Source organism: Falco peregrinus, chromosome 6, assembly GCF_023634155.1.
Source record: "Falco peregrinus isolate bFalPer1 chromosome 6, bFalPer1.pri, whole genome shotgun sequence".
In the NCBI taxonomy this organism is placed as follows: Eukaryota; Metazoa; Chordata; class Aves; order Falconiformes; family Falconidae; genus Falco; species Falco peregrinus.
Window position 1 is genome coordinate 65,752,710 of NC_073726.1, and position 15,627 is coordinate 65,768,336.

The following is a 15,627-nucleotide window of genomic DNA, read 5'->3' on the forward strand; positions in this document are numbered from 1 at the left end:
GGAAGTCCTTAAACTGCTGATTACTGGAAGCTGGGACTGGAGTATGTCAGAAGGATCACCCAATTTGTGCCAGTGCTTCTGTAAACACCTGCTGCTGCTGGCCGTTATCAGAGACAGGATACTGGAACTAAATTTGATTTGACTAAAGTTGGCTCCTTTTATAGCAAACGCCAAAAAATTTGGGAATCCTGATGTTTAGCTCCTGGTCAGCTTAAAAGGAGAATATTATGCCTGGAAGGTGAGCTGGGAGCAGCAGGTTGCAGGAGCGCTGTGCAGTCAGCAGAGATGTGTGGGGAAAACTGAAATAATGTCAGAATTTAGCCAGTACATCTTGTTCGTGGCTTTCACAAGCACCAAATTGCAGGAGTGGAAACCACCTCCAAACTCAGGTGCATATAAATTGTTCATACAGCATGCAGGTACTGTGGCCTTGTACAGGGCTTTTCAAGTTGTGGTTGGCAAAGGTGAGAGCTGGCAGGTGTAGGGTTTATCTACGTTGAATATTCAAAGAAAAGCAGAACTATTGTAACTTAAACGTTGTTATATAAGTGTCTGTCCTTTTGTCAGTAAATATCTAGGTTAACTTTGAGAAAACACTCCCAGCAGTCTTCTGGCAGATATCTTAGCCATAGGATCTGTAGAAGCCACGCTGAGCGTTTGTGTGATTATGTGTGTGTGTGTGTGTGTGTGTTTTCTTTTTTTTTTTTTTTTTTTTAATATGATCTCTCGGCCTGCAGCTGAGAGACTGTCCCAGTGGTAGCTTCGGCCCCTACAAAAAGGAAGGTGGTAACCCCAGCCTGGAAGAGCAGCAACTCCAACACCAGTGACAACTAAAATGACACTCAAATCTGTTAACCCATGGAGTACTAAGTTTTTTGTTTCAAAACAGGTTTTTCTAACAGTTACATGAGCTGCATGCTGTTGACTATTTGTCTTTTGTGGTCTTTGAGGATTCAGGCATAAAATATTCAGTCTAAACAACTCATTGGAGGATTTTTGTATGCCTTAGGTGGAGGAAAAGGCTCAGTAAAGCCGAAGCCTGGTAATAAACCCGAGTACCCCCTAATCAAATCCTTTGATCTAATAAGTAGGTTGAGTCTCGCCTGACTTTTCAGTGAAATGAAAATGTGGTGCTTTTTTACCAAAAAACCAGTTGTTATACTTGAGTAGCTTGAATGTCTGATTGCTCTTGGTTTCCAAGACAGTCAACTACTCAATTAAAGAATTTCTTTAATGGTATCAATTATGGAATTGGTATCAGATATTTTTGTTTGTTGTATATTTAATGACATACACATGTATGTGCACCCATGCTTGTTTATAGCAGTGGTGTGTTAGCTAAGCTGATAACATCTACTACAAATTACTGATTACTGGATATGAAAAAATAATTGTTACAATACAGCTCATTACTTAGGATGCAACTTTGACTTGCTGTTGGTTGCTACATCAGCAAGCTGGCTGGCGTGCCCATTTTAACAAAGGTGTAGACTTCATAGGCTGAAGAGTGGAATGTACTATGAAAGCACAGATTCACTTTTTTTGGCTGTCTCTTATCAGGGGAGCAGTGATTACTTTTGCTTCTATGGCAAAGGATGTCTGTCGAGCCTGTGTTTTCGTTCACGTGCTCAGCACAGTGGAGATGAAATTGCTGGGAAAGATAAGTAAAAGCCATTCATGTTACCTTGCTGTTGGAAAAGTGCCAGGTGGTGTAATCTGCTAGTTAAAGTAAGATGAGATATGATCACCTGGATACTCGGCATCTGTTCTGGTGTCAGATTTGTGCTACCTTCTCTTTCCCACCGTTTTCCCCTCTCTTGTCTGCCTTACACTTAATAGAAGGCCATGTGTTTGCTCTTTAGCCTGACCTCCTTTTTTTCAATGGGAAAGGTTTCTGCAGTACATACAGCGTGTTTTGACACTCTGTGTCTCTCTTTGTTCTGAGACAAAGTTCTGATAAGAAGCTGTGTAAAAGTAGGCATTTTCAGCTTGCCCCCTGAGTCACTTCTGGCTGGTTCGTGCAAGTTTGCAATCCCTGAGATAATTTTGAGGCTTTTGTGTTAAAACAAATGTGGGGGAAAAAAAAAAAAAGCATTATTGTCATGCCTGTGTTTTGTGTGCTTTCCAGACAAAGCCATAAATCCAACTTGACATGCAGAGGAAGGGCAGGCTGTTGGCACAAAACTCTGCCAGGTCTCTGCCAAAAGGCTCATCAGCCTCGGCTGGCTTCTAAAGGAATGTGGGCCAAGACTCGGGTTCTGCTGCAGGAGGCTTGCACATCTCTAATTCTGACTTGAAATAGTATCCAAAGCTTGATGCTGAGATGTCTGTAGCTGTTCATTAGGCTTATTTACCATTTAAGTCTCTGCTGAATTTGCATTCCAGCTAGAAGCCTTGCTGCCAGACTGGTCAGATAAATTTGTTCCTAGGAAAAGTCATTGCAAACCTTGCTTTAGTGGATTTGCTTAGTGGATGCATGCAACTTTATAGGCTCTGTTGCTTGACAAGTTATAGGCTGTAAACTGTGTTGACTGAAAATATCGGCATGTTTCATCAAATAAAAATTAACTGCTAACACTGTTATTATGCCGCCTTTACTTAAGCACTGCTTTGCACAAAGTGGATGCTACTTTCCTCTCTTATGAGGGCAGGACTAAGTAGCTTTGCTTTATCACTGTCGGTGATGCAGGATGGAAAATGTGAGAGTGCCCCATTTCCACCAAAACAAATTGCCATGTTATAAACCATGAATAGTCACAAGAATGTACTCTTGTGTTTAGGAAGTACTAACAATTACATTAGTACCCAAAACAGCATGGAAGGAGCCTGCCATATAAAGGCCAGTTTCCTGGAAAAATATATTTCAAAGAACTTAGTATTGTAGTGTTTTGTGGTTTATTTCTTTAAGGCCTTAATTGTGTAATTGAGAAAATGTGTAGCTTATATTCTACTGACATATATGGCATAACATCTTGCTTGCTAAACTGTTCTCTCCTGAGATACGGCCAGGTGGTGAAAGTCTTTTTCTTGGGCTCCTTTCTTCTAATGGGTTTTTTATCAAATGCAAAATATTTTGGAAAAAAACCTTAATGTCAATGTCTTGCCCATGTTGTTAAAGGGGGCACTGGCTGATCAGAGGCTGATGTGAATGTTCTGAGTTGTTCATGCTACTCACAGGAAAGGAATTCTGATTCAGCTCGCTTATTTTTCCAGATGTGCACTGTGAGCAGTGAGGCTTCCAGGCTCCTTTACTGTGGATATATATGGCACCGTATATGTTCAGGACAATGAAAAGATTTGTTTAGCATATGGCTGACCTGGATTGTCATTGCTGGCTCAGTTGACCTTTATTGCTTTGGGAGAGCAGTAAGATTAGGAGATGCTATAAATAGCCGTTGCACTGTGGGAGTGGTATCACAAAAATGCACTTTACACAAACAGACTGTCATTTCGCTTTGTGGGGGATGAGTGCATTTGGCTTACAAAAGGAGATCTCTCCTTGAGATGTTTTTGTCCTCTTCTGAATCATTGCAGCTGAAGCTGTGAGATTGTTTTGGCCACCACCACCAAGTGCTAAAATATACAACGCAATAGTGTTATGAAGCCTTATGAAATCTACTGCCCAAGTACAGCTGAGCTTTGTATCAGCAGCGTACGATGCTTCCCACCTGATGGCTCACTATTCGAGGCTGATCTGGCAGGGCTGGGTGCCTCTAGGGAAGCAGGCAGTGGATAAGCTCTCAGCGCTTGTGGAGCTCCAGGAGGGTTTCTGGTCACCATCTGTGACTTTTGAAGGAGGCGATATCTATGCCTCGAGCTGTAAGAATGACTTTGGACCAAAAAGATAGGATTGAAATGTAAGTGGGAAGAAGCTATATTACCTTGAGGGATGCTGATGTGATTCAAAAAAGGTAGTAGCATATGACTCCCCTTCCTGACTTGTGTTGTCCACATATCTTGTTTTACCTGTTGGATGCTGAATGGGTGTCTTTTCCCAGCATATAAACTAAGTAAAAGCAGCAGATGTTACACTTTTTGTATAAACTCGAATTTCGTTCCTCCAATAAGGGCTATTTGGAATCATGTATGAGTTGATGCAGCAGGTGCAGCTGGTAGGTGAGGAGTAAGCGTAACGAATGAGGACTCCACTGAAACTGGCAAACAACCATTTGTAATCCACTGGATTTGAAACTTCAGCTTAGTGCCAGATGAGTAACTGATCTTCATTAAACAGTAATTTTCCGTGATCAGATTACTTTATTCTTTTCCTAAACTGCTTTAGCAGGAGATGGCATTCAAGCACCATTTCACCCAAGCTGAAATTAGATGCTGTACTGCCTCTTCTGATTTCTGGAGAAGGGTGGGGTGGATTATTGTATTGGGTAATTATATTTGATATACACTCCATTTATGTGTGTTTTTTCTTTTCAATTTGCAGGAAAGCAATCTCCAGGTCAGGCCTCCAGCACTTGGCTCCTGTGCATTCCCTCAACATTGCAGTCTCCAATGGACCTGTGAAGGAACCAAGGGCGGCCTTAGAGTGGACTGTAGGTGTTTGGGTTTTTGGCAGTTAATTTGAGCAGAATCTTTGGCTAGTGCTGTCTCCTTCCTTAAGTCAACATAAGACGTTGCCATCAGAATTAGTGCTGGTCATTGGGAACATGCTTCTATTATGAAATGAAGTGCAAGGCAGAGACATGAAAACTTGTGGAGACTTTAGCAGCACAGACTAGCTGTTCAAACTTTCCAGCTTGGGAACTGTCTGGCTACATTTGTTTGCTGCCTTCTTGGCAAGATCTGCCATCCAAAGGTGATCTGATTTTAGCACAGTGGAGTTTTTCTATCTCTGTTTGATGGGCCAAAAGTTAAAGCTGAAGGCACATGTTGAGTTGGCTTGGCCTGTAGAGTAGGTAGTAGAAATCTTTGTTCACAATACTTTGTGTGTATGGCTAGATTTATCCTGTCTTGTAGACACAGAAATCATGTTTCCATCCCTCCCATCCTTGTTTCTGTTATGTTTCTGGGCTACTTCAGAAGGGCACAGTTTAGGACTGTCTAGAATAGACTATGTTGGTTGGAAGGGACCTACAATGATCTAGTCCAACTGCCTAACCAATTCAGGGCTGACCAAAAGGTAAAGCGTATTGTAAAGGGCATTGTCCAAATGCCCTGTTTCATCACACTTGCTACACCTAATTCAAGTTAACTTGTAGCTTTGTCTAATTTAATGCTATCTTAATGTCTTAAGCACTGACAGGCTTGGGGCATCAACTATCTCTCTAGGAAGCCTGTTCTAGTGTTTGATAGCCCTCTGTAGAAATATTTGCTAATGTCAAGTTTGAACCTCCCCTGACACAGCTTTGAACCATTCCCATGCACTTTCTATGTAGTTATGCACTGGTACATGCTAAGGAGGTGAGCCTTAAGCCAGTAGGTTACAGGGGTGTCCCATTTAAAGCAAAGCATACAGTAGATCTCACTCTCAGCTATTGGTAAAGAACTCAGTACATGGCAGTATCAAGGCACTAGCCACCCAAGTGGCTTTTAGGTTAAGGTAGCATATGTTTTGAATACGGCTTATGTTTATTTCTGTTCTGTATACCGAGACCAGTTGGCTTTCTAGATAACATACTCTGCTTCAGCCCCAGCTGTTGCACTTGAAGTTTAAAGTGATAAAAATTTACAGGCTGTACTGCAGGAAGCTGTATTAGATTCACTGTGATATTCTTCAGTACTGTACTTCAACATAGAGTGTTAAAATGAGTTTGAAAGCTTACATGGAATCCTCTTGGCAGATCTTTGGAGAATGCCTTGATCTTTTGCTCCAGGAAACCCAGATCCTGACAAGCAAGGCATTAAAACATGTCTGCTTTGAGTCATCAATGCAGTTGAGTAGAAATTTCAAGGATCAGTCACATATGTGAAGGGTTAGGCACAGGCTAAATTAAACACCTTTCAAAATCATGCTTAAAAACAACAGCAGCAACAAAACCCAAACCCAAAAAACCTAAACTCCAATCCCAAGAACCGCAACTTAACCTTCTTCAAAGCTGATTGTCTGTAATTTTACCGTGTGGTTCCTCATGTGATCCCAGTACATAAATACTACAGGTCTTGAAATATGTTGGTGAATATTGATTAAATATTGTGGGGTTTAGTTGTGTATGTGTGTGTTTTCGCACTTCCTGGCTTATGGTTTAGATTTTCCGTTAGTTCAATTTCTCAGCTGTTCCAGCTTCTCAGGTTGTTCCTGCTTTACTTCACGTTTTGATTGGAGAAGGTAGGCAATCCTGTGGCATGTGGGGAAAGGGACAAGATACTGAGTGGGAGACATCTGTGGCTGGGAGGAGCCTGAACTAACTGGTGAATGTGAGGGAGAAAGGCGTTTCTCAAATCTGAGTCACAGTAAAATATACTGTGATATATATATGTTTTTTATAAATTATAAAAGATATCAGGGAGGTGGTTTGGAGGTGTGAAGAAGCTGAAATGGACAGGGTTTATAAAGGGTAGTGAATGTCAGTAAAGAAAAAAGTTAAACTTCAAATACTGATGTTTATGTCCAGAGGTGTATTTGGTGGACTGAAAAGGAATTTGAATTAAGATGTGTTGGAGCCAGACAGGAAGTCTCTGTATTTAACCGCTGGAAGGCAGCATTAATCTGTGCGTGTTGCATCCCCCATCTATCTTACCCTGCTCTTCAGTATTTCTGAGGATGATTCTCCAAGGACCTGTGATGGGAGATCTTTCCAGAGTCTAAATGACATGAACATAAGTTGTCAGTTGACTTTGCAGTAGGAAATGTTTCCTCCCTGTTTTGTTCGCAGTAATAACTGGAAAGAATTCCCTGGCTATAGTTGCCCTTTTCTGGAACTCCTTGCGGGTGATTTACTATTATCAGATGCCATCGTCTTGTGAACAGGACACTGATTCAGAGAGTGGGATTTCCATTCCCTGCTCTGCCACTTACCTCGTGAGTGAGCTCAGATGACTCTTTTGTCTTTTTGTACATCAGCCTCACTACTTGTGAAATGGAGGTGATGACTCTGATGTCTCTTTAAGACCTTTTATATAAGAAACAGTATGTCTTATTGTTGTTGCTACTGTCATCCCTGAGGTTTCTTTTCTCTAACATACTTATAAATGCCCTGTTTCATCACACTTGCTACACCTAATTCAGGTTAACTTGTAGCTTTGTTGTCTAATTTAATGCTATCTTTTCACAGCAGGGCTGTGCAGAATATGTTCTCTGGAGCAGGTAATGTTATAGCCAGAGGGAAATGCAGAATATGCCTTACCAAAAAGGAACCACCTTAAATGTCTGTCCCTGTGATATGTTCATTTATAGCCCCTTCTCTCACCCTCCCCCATTTTAGGCATCACTCCCATGTATTACATGATAAAGCAAATAATTCTAGCCTAGATTCTCAAGTAAGTATGGACTGAGCCGCCTCATACAGTGCCTGTACACCATTGGGGATCTAGGTCTTTGTATATTTTCATACTGCCTCTTTCTTCCAAGGAAAATAACCACAAGCTTTTGTGCAAAGTCATACTGTAATTTCCTTTTAAGTACTGCCTTCTAGCTCTTGCTTTATTTAGTACCTACAAAAATCTTGACAGCCACTAGGATATTAGTGTGTTGAGCTTCCCACTGGCCCAAAATATCTCATTTTGTTTGTCCATAATGCATTTTTCTGTTGATGCTCATTTCTTGCCTTCTCCTCAGCAGGCACATATGGTGCATGACCTCAAGACTTGAAACCCTAGTTATGTCCTGCAAGAGGCATTTGAAGATGCACAGCTTCCATTCTTGGAGTTCAGTGAAACAACTTGAGACTGATCCATGCTTTGTGTTATGTGAATACATCGTCAGAACTCTTTGGGTGCAAGCAGAATGTTTTTCAGAGGAGAAATATTATAACCTTAGAGCATAAATTATATGTATAAAAGACAAAAAAAAAATCTTCCAGATCTTAACAAGAATAGAAATGAGGTGTTTGAGCAGAAGTTGGAAACTGTCATTTGATAATATGTAGAAGCAGGGCCAGGCCAGCCAGGAGGATTGTAGAAGGCACTACCCAATTGCATGTGGATGGGGTAAGGAAAGCCAGACCTCACGTGGGGTTGAATCTAACAGAAAATTGAAGGACAACAAGAATGGTGTCTGTAGACATGTCATCAGCTGTAGGAACACTAGGAAAAATGTTGGGCCACTGCTGAATGGAACAGGGGACATGGTGACAAAGGACATGGAAAAACCAATGTGCAAAATGTGTGCTTTTTTTTTTTTTTTTTACTGCTAAGGCCTGTCTTCAGGAATCATCGCAGGCCCCTGACACCAGTGGCTTTTTGTGGTTTAACCCCAGCCAGTAACTAAGTAACCATGTAGCTGTTCAATCACTCCCCCTGCACCCTAGAGGGATGGGGAGGAGAATCGGAAAGGAATGTAAGACTCATGGGTTGAGATTAGAACAATTTAATAATTGAAATAAAATAATAAGTTATAATGAAAAGGAGGGAGAAGGGGAGAGGCATGAAATCCAAAGGGAAGGGAGAAAAAACAAGTGATGCACAATACAATTGCTCACCACCCCATGACTGATGCCTAGCCAGTCCTTGACCAGTGATCAGCAGGCCCCAGTTTATATACCAGGTGTGACACCCTATGGTATAGAATACCTCTTTGGCTAGTTCGGGTCAGCTGCCCTGGCTGTGTCCCCTCCCAATTTCCCGTGCCCCTCCAGCCCTCTCGCTGGCAGGGCCCAAGAAACTGAGAAGTCCTTGACTTGGTATGAACGTTACCTAGGAGTAATTAAAACTATCAGTGTGCCATCAACTTTGTTCTCACACCAAACCCAAAACACAGCACTGCACCAGCTACTATGAAGAAGATTAATTCTACCCCAGCCAAAACCAGGACATGGCTGCGGCAAGGAAGACTTGCCTTTGTAGAGGATGGTTGATTAGGTTAGGGGACGCTTAGACTGAACATAGAGAAGTCCACAGGACCTGATGAGGTGCAAGCAAAGGTACTGGGGGGAGCTGGCTGATAATTGCAAGAACACTATGTTGTCTTTGAAAGAGGAGTTCCTGAGGACTGCAACAAAGCAAATGTCAATCCTGTCTTCAAGAAAGGCAAGGAGGAGGATCCAGGGAATCACACTGATCAGTCTCACCTTGATTCCTGGGATGATGATGGAGCAAATCCTTCTGGAAGCCATTTCAAAAAATATTAGGTATAAGAAAGTGAATGATACGTCAGCATGGTTTTATGGAGATCATGCCTGACCAACCTGAAAGCCATCTGTAATTAAATGACTGGTTTGGTAGATGGGGGGAGAGCAATGGTGGTTATGTTGACTTTTGCAAGGGTTTTGGCGCTATCTCCCATAACATTCTTGTAGACAAACTGAAGGAGTATGGTCTAGATAAATAGACAGTGAGGTGGCCCATACCAGTGAGTTAATTACAATCAATGAATGTGACTTTGCAATGAATCTGTTACATTATAGTCTGCCTCTTTTTGGCATTGGTCAGTAGTGCTGTCCGTTTACTTTCATATACAGTGTTTGTAAGTGCCTAGTGATATACTACACTTTGGATAACTAACGTGTGTTAGTACGCTAATAGGTGTTCTACATATGATCAAATATTTCCCTCGTGAGTCTAGATAAGTGTATTTCTTTTCTGTGTGAATGGTTTGGCTTCTGTATCATCAATTCCTAAAAGCTATACTAATTTTTGTACGAAAGAATATTTCCCTTTCATTGGTGTGTCTGCAAGACTAAGTTTTGTAATTGGGAACAGTTGAAAGAGATGTATGTTATCAGATGCTCACATGAAAAACGAGAACGCTGGGGTATGGGTATTGCATTAGTCACATAAAAGCATGTAGAGGCATTGGGAGCTTTGGTTCCACTTAAATAAGTAGTGATAAGTTCAAGCTTCGTGCATACTTAAAATTGCTGAAATATTGTGTGCAGATGGCACTTGAAGCAATGTGCTCAGGATCAGTAGTCCTACTTTGCTGTTTCTTTTTCATCAGGGTTTGAGAACTAATCTTTCCAGAGAGATCTAAAGAGGAAAAAGAGGTCTATTGTCTATCAAAATGGTGGCCACCTCTATTTTTATTTTTTCCTTTTTCCAGCAGTGTGTAGAGGATGCAGTGGTATTACAGAAGGTGCCCTTCTTGAAAATAGGTATTTTTTTCCCCGTTGCTGCCAAAAAGACTGAAGTTAAGTTGTCAGCCAAAATAATAGTTCATGGGAACATAGGGAATCATCATCTCTGTTGATAGCATCTGGACGTTGCTCCTCCATGAAGACAATTGTTTTTCTGCTTCTGCATACAGATGATCTTTCAGATGATGGTGACAAGAATCTTAAAAGCTCAGCAGAGGATACAGGACTAGGTAACTGATGCAGGGATGTTGAAAAGCATGGTGGGGGAAAGGAGAATGGCAGAAAAAGCTAGAGAATATGGTGAACCTAGACCTAGAAGCTGAACGCCCAAAAGTAATTCTGAAAGTTGGAGTCTACTTATCTTCAAGTTTTTTAAATAATGATGCAATACTGTATTTCTGTGATGTTTTGTTTTATGTCCACATATTACATTTATAATAATTAAAGAAAAGGTGACTTCATTTAGAATATTCCCAAAATAAAATGTGCTAAGGTGGAGTTAACCTTGAGAATATATATCAACAGAAAACCATTTGGGACATTGCTATTATATAAGCATTACAGACTCTGGAATTTCAGAGTTAAGGGTAAAACACAAGCTAAACATGAAAGACATTTGGGAAAAAGACATCCAAACAAACTCGTTTCTGCTTGATAGGGACCTCATAAAGAAAAGGGCTAAAGCTAATAATTTTTGCTCACAAATATGTTTAATTAGATTTAGATTGCTTGAACACTGAATTTAGACTAATCGTAAGTTTATCAGGTAAATGTATATTTTTAAGAAGATTAATCTTTCTTACTGGAGTGTTAACAAAGGGAAAAATTTCTTAATGGCTTATTTTAGAAATCTGCCTTACATAATTTATTGCAGCATGCTAGTCACGGCAGGAGTGGAGGAGAGGAGAGCTCCATTCCTCCCGTTAGAATTGGAGTTACGATTCCTTTGAACTAAAAAGTTGAGCTGACTGGTATATTTGTTTGGCTGAATGTCTATAGCTGCTTAACATGGCAAATTAAATTACTCGGGTTTATCTGCATTGCTTTTGGAACCATTCTGACTGCAGCTTGACAAACAGTGAGGTATGGAGATATTTAAGGGCTTTAGAATGGTGGTAACACATGCTCTGTTATTTAACTGTGCTGGGCACTTAGAAGAAACCCAGTTGAATTAGTGAAATATGCACAGCAAGTTATGATCACGCACATGCAATTACATTGTTCCCAGACTCCTAGTCCTTGAATTCCTATTTCTTTTTCACTTTGGGGGTGTGTGTGCATTGTATTTAGTTTTTGTTTCATATGCAAGGAATATTTGAAATACTGGAATTGTTTGCTATTAAGGTGGTAATGGATCAGGAGCAATCAAATGGGAGGTCTCCATCTGGGAGAGCATATTGAGTTCATGTGTCCCCTGTGAGGCAGGCTGCATCTGCCAGGAAAGCACTGCTGCCTCCACTTCAGTGAGCAGGGGCTCTGTCTCTTCAGAGGACGTGGAGTTCACACACTTGCAAGGGCAGGGAAGCCAGGAGAGGAAACAAAGTTCCCAGTTCATTCTTTAACTGCAGGATATTGGCCTACAGTAATTGTTGTTATATCCACGATGATGGGCAGTATCCCTTTTCTACACAGTAAGTCAAAGCAGAGCATGTCAGACTAAAAGCATGATTTGACAGATCAGCTGAGCTGGTTTAACGCTGAGTGGGTACCAAAAGCATCAGCCCCACTGAACCCACCTTTAACCCACCACGGCTTGTGTGAGATCCAGCAGTTATGTGGTCACAGGGCGAGTAATTTTGCCTAGCTGATTTGGTAGATAAGTCGTCTGTTTTTTTTCCATCAGATCAACTGATTCATGTGTTGCTTCACAGCTACTAGATCAGTCACGAGGAAAATGGCAAGAGCGTGAGACGGGGGTCTAAGGGGTCAGGGACAGAAAGAGGACGGTTGCCTCTTAAGTAGCAATTTACTCCTAAAGCTAACATAAAGACATCAAGTGCAATATAGACCAAACTGGCAAATTATGAAAATGTTGCTGAATTCAAAGCTCTTGTGGAAAAATACCTGTGTCAAAATATACACGTGTTGATGTAGCCTTTACTGTGCTCTAGTTTTGTGTTAAATGGGAGCTCATACTAGAGGTGATCAGAGTGACCTCTGTCAGTTTGTGTTGGTAGATGGAGTAGGAAACACTGATTTTTCTGAAGTCAAAATTCTTCATAGAAATACATTTATTTTTGTCAAAATTTTCTATTGGAATTGAATGAAAAATTTGGCTTGGTAAAGGTCACAGCATTTTCCTTTGACTATATCATCTTGATTTGCTTAAGTGGCAACAGAATGTCACATCATATAAATGATAGTGCTCTGTAAAATTTAGAACAGTGAAGTTCAAATATTTCCCTTTGATCTTATTTTGAGGCAGAGTAAATCGACAGACAAAGCTTTTTGAGGGAGGGCATTTCATCCTGGGATGTCTCAGCAATTTGCTCTGATTCAGGATGAAAGAAGATTTTTCAAATGTCAATTTGCTGGAATTGAAATTGTGAGTTTTCACACACAGTGCTGTGAAATTGTTTGTGGCAGTAGGTATCTGGAGGTGTGCCACTTATACCAGATTGACTTATTTACATTTTTATTATCTAGTCTTGTCAGAAGTCTATCATAGCATGAACTACATAGGTCATCCTTGTAGACTGCTTACTGATTTTATTTCTACTGTGATGTAAAGTTAGACATGTGAATCTATGACAGTCTGGAAAAATGGAGAACATACTCAATTGGTCTAAACTAGTTTATGGACATGGTCCACTTTATCTTTAGAAATCCTGGATGGCAAGTTATGTGGACATGGCCTGATTGAAGGGCTGTTTAATCTATTTTTTTAATATAATTTTGATTCCTCATTAAAAATGATGTCTCAGGGGCTGTGTGCTTACTTACTCGGCTTTCATAGTCAATCTTTCCTAAACATCTTTTGTAATCCATAAAACTTTGCTCTGGGTTATAATGTTGAGTTTGCACTGCGAAGTCATCAGAGAATGTGCTCAGGTCAAACATTCCTTGGTAGAGCCCAGATCCTGCTTTGGTCTTCTTGTCTGGCTTCTCATAAACTAGACAAGAAGTTAATATATTCAGCAGTACTGTGAGCATCGTAGTTTTATTAGTATGGTGTCACTAGGCTTCCATGAAACGCTGTACAACTGATACAGTTTTTGCCAGGGAAAATTGCTTTAACATGAGGATAAACTTGAAGGGAAAGAATTTACAGTCTGCGTAATTTACCATCTGAGTAAGGCCTGAAGAATTTCTTAAGCTAGTTCAAGTCCTTAAAAGCTATTTTACATTATAAAAGTGCTGAAAAGCCTCACCTAAACTATTGTGCACTGACCTGTACAGTTCAGGAAAATCTCTGTCCCGAGGAGTCTACAGCTCAGGTGGACAGGCAGACAAAAGGATGAGAGGAAACGGAGGTACAGAACAGTGTGCCGCTAAATGAAGATTAATCAGGGTGTAATTGCAGTAGACTGGAATCCAAGTATCAGTCTCATCCAGCCCCTTGTGCCGAGGGAAAATACTGAGTCTGACACGAATGAGAGCATTTCTGATGAAGTCAGATGACCTATGGACAGGTAGACTTCCTACCAGAAAAAACACAGTAATGTTCCCATCCTCTTGGTTAATTTGAAGTAAACACCAGAGTTGTGGTAGGCACCATGTGCAGACTTGTGTAGGTCTTGTCTATTGTGTATGCACTCGTAGTCCAGAAGGCAAAGGATTTTGCCACTTCTGCTTCTCTGCATTACCTAAGAAATCTGCATGGCAAGAGAAGCTTTCTCATTTCATCACTTGGAAACTGTCAGTGGTATTTTAAATAAATTATTTTAACCGAGATGGCTATTTCAGAGCATCCTGCTGTTGGACGCCATCTGTTTGGTAAGCGTCATCATTTGTGACTTCTGCAGTGTGGGAACCAAATGTCAGAGACTGTCAAAGCATTTTCCATCATGCTCTAATTCTGGCTGAACAGAAATCCTGTTTATTCAGTTTGCTCAAATAGTGTACAGTAGAGTTCTTAGATTTTTTTTAATTGAGCCAGGATTACAGTCAAGTTAAAACTGAAGTCTTTCTACAACCAAATTCCCTCAGAACAAGAATTTTTAAGAATTAAAGTACAGATTTAGTCAAATGAGACTGTCAAAGAAAAATCGGGTGTTACCCTGTTAATCACTACTAATGGTCAGTGTGCTAGGTAAACTTTTTTTCTGAGTGTTCTCAGTTGAATGTTTCATTCTTTCAGGTATAAAATTAAAATCTGGTCTCTCCTGGCCACTTCATGTTTGCTTGATGTTTTCATACAGTGTCGATCCAGCCATCTTAAAGCGTTTCTCCTTGTCTAAACTATCTTATTATCCTAAAGCCTAAAGTCCTAATGTCAGTATGTTATTTTGCACTTCTGAGCCTTGTTCTCAAATTTTTGGGCTTCTCCAACTGAAAGTTCAGTAGTCCTGGTTTTGTTTCACCTCTCCTGATTTTCTGTTTCTTTAAATTTTGTGTACTATCATATGCTTACGAAATCTAGGGTCCCAGTCAAACAGTGCAGCATGTGCGAAAAACGTGGGCAAAGTTTCACTGAACTGTGCACAAAAATACTTCAGGTGTGATTGGTGACAGTTCATTGTATCATCAGCATCCTTTAAGCAGGGGTGGTAAGACAGAGAAATACTCTTATGGCTTTGTGTTGTAAAAAACCAGAACAACACATGATTGTATGATTGTTGGGTTTTGTGGGGTTTTTTTTTTTTTCTTTTTCTAAAATTGTGGTGAAAATCAGATCTGTCTTTCTGTATACTCACATATATCACAAACCAGATGAACAATCATCTTTTTCTAGGAAAATGCTGTGAATGGAGAGCATCTGTGGCTGGAGACAAATGTTTCTGGGGACCTCTGCTACCTGGGGGAGGAAAGCTGCCAAGTCAAATTCTCAGTGAGTTATTTTCAGATTTTCTTCTCTCTTTCTGAGGTAACAAGCCTGACTTTAGACTGATACAGTGCTCAGATGTTTGGGAGCATTATTTGTTTGCTGTTGTTGATGCCTGTGTTCCATAAGGAAAAAGGGGCAAAAGTCTACTGGTTAAAGACTCTGTTGCTTGGGGAAAAAAGCCCCAGAAAATTTTGAGTGACCCAGATTATTTACACAGCGAGAATGGATGTAATGAGTAGCTTTATTGACATGGCAAGAGAAAAAAGGTGAGAATATTGAGGTATTTTAGAAATGTTCAAAGAAATTACCTTTTTATCTATATACACAAATATTTCACTTGCTGGGGTCTCTGAGAATGGAGTCTGATCAAATTTTTGTGATTTTAGTCACTGCAAGGATTTGAACCAAATTTTCCAAATTCTTGAATGCACTCACCAGCAATGAGTGCACTTATGT

At 40.4% G+C, this 15,627-nt stretch overlaps 1 protein-coding gene across 6 annotated transcripts in view; it reads left to right on the forward strand.

The window, feature by feature from the left end:
- The window catches only part of DGKI (diacylglycerol kinase iota), a 233,888-nt gene that overhangs the window by 75,354 nt on the left and 142,907 nt on the right, over positions 1-15,627 (forward strand). For all 6 annotated transcript variants that reach the window (XM_055808931.1, XM_055808932.1, XM_055808933.1 and 3 more), the window contains exons 2-3: positions 4,439-4,547; positions 15,079-15,174. In XM_055808931.1, coding sequence (XP_055664906.1) covers positions 4,439-4,547; positions 15,079-15,174 — 205 coding nt within the window. The remainder of the gene's footprint in view (positions 1-4,438; positions 4,548-15,078; positions 15,175-15,627) is intronic.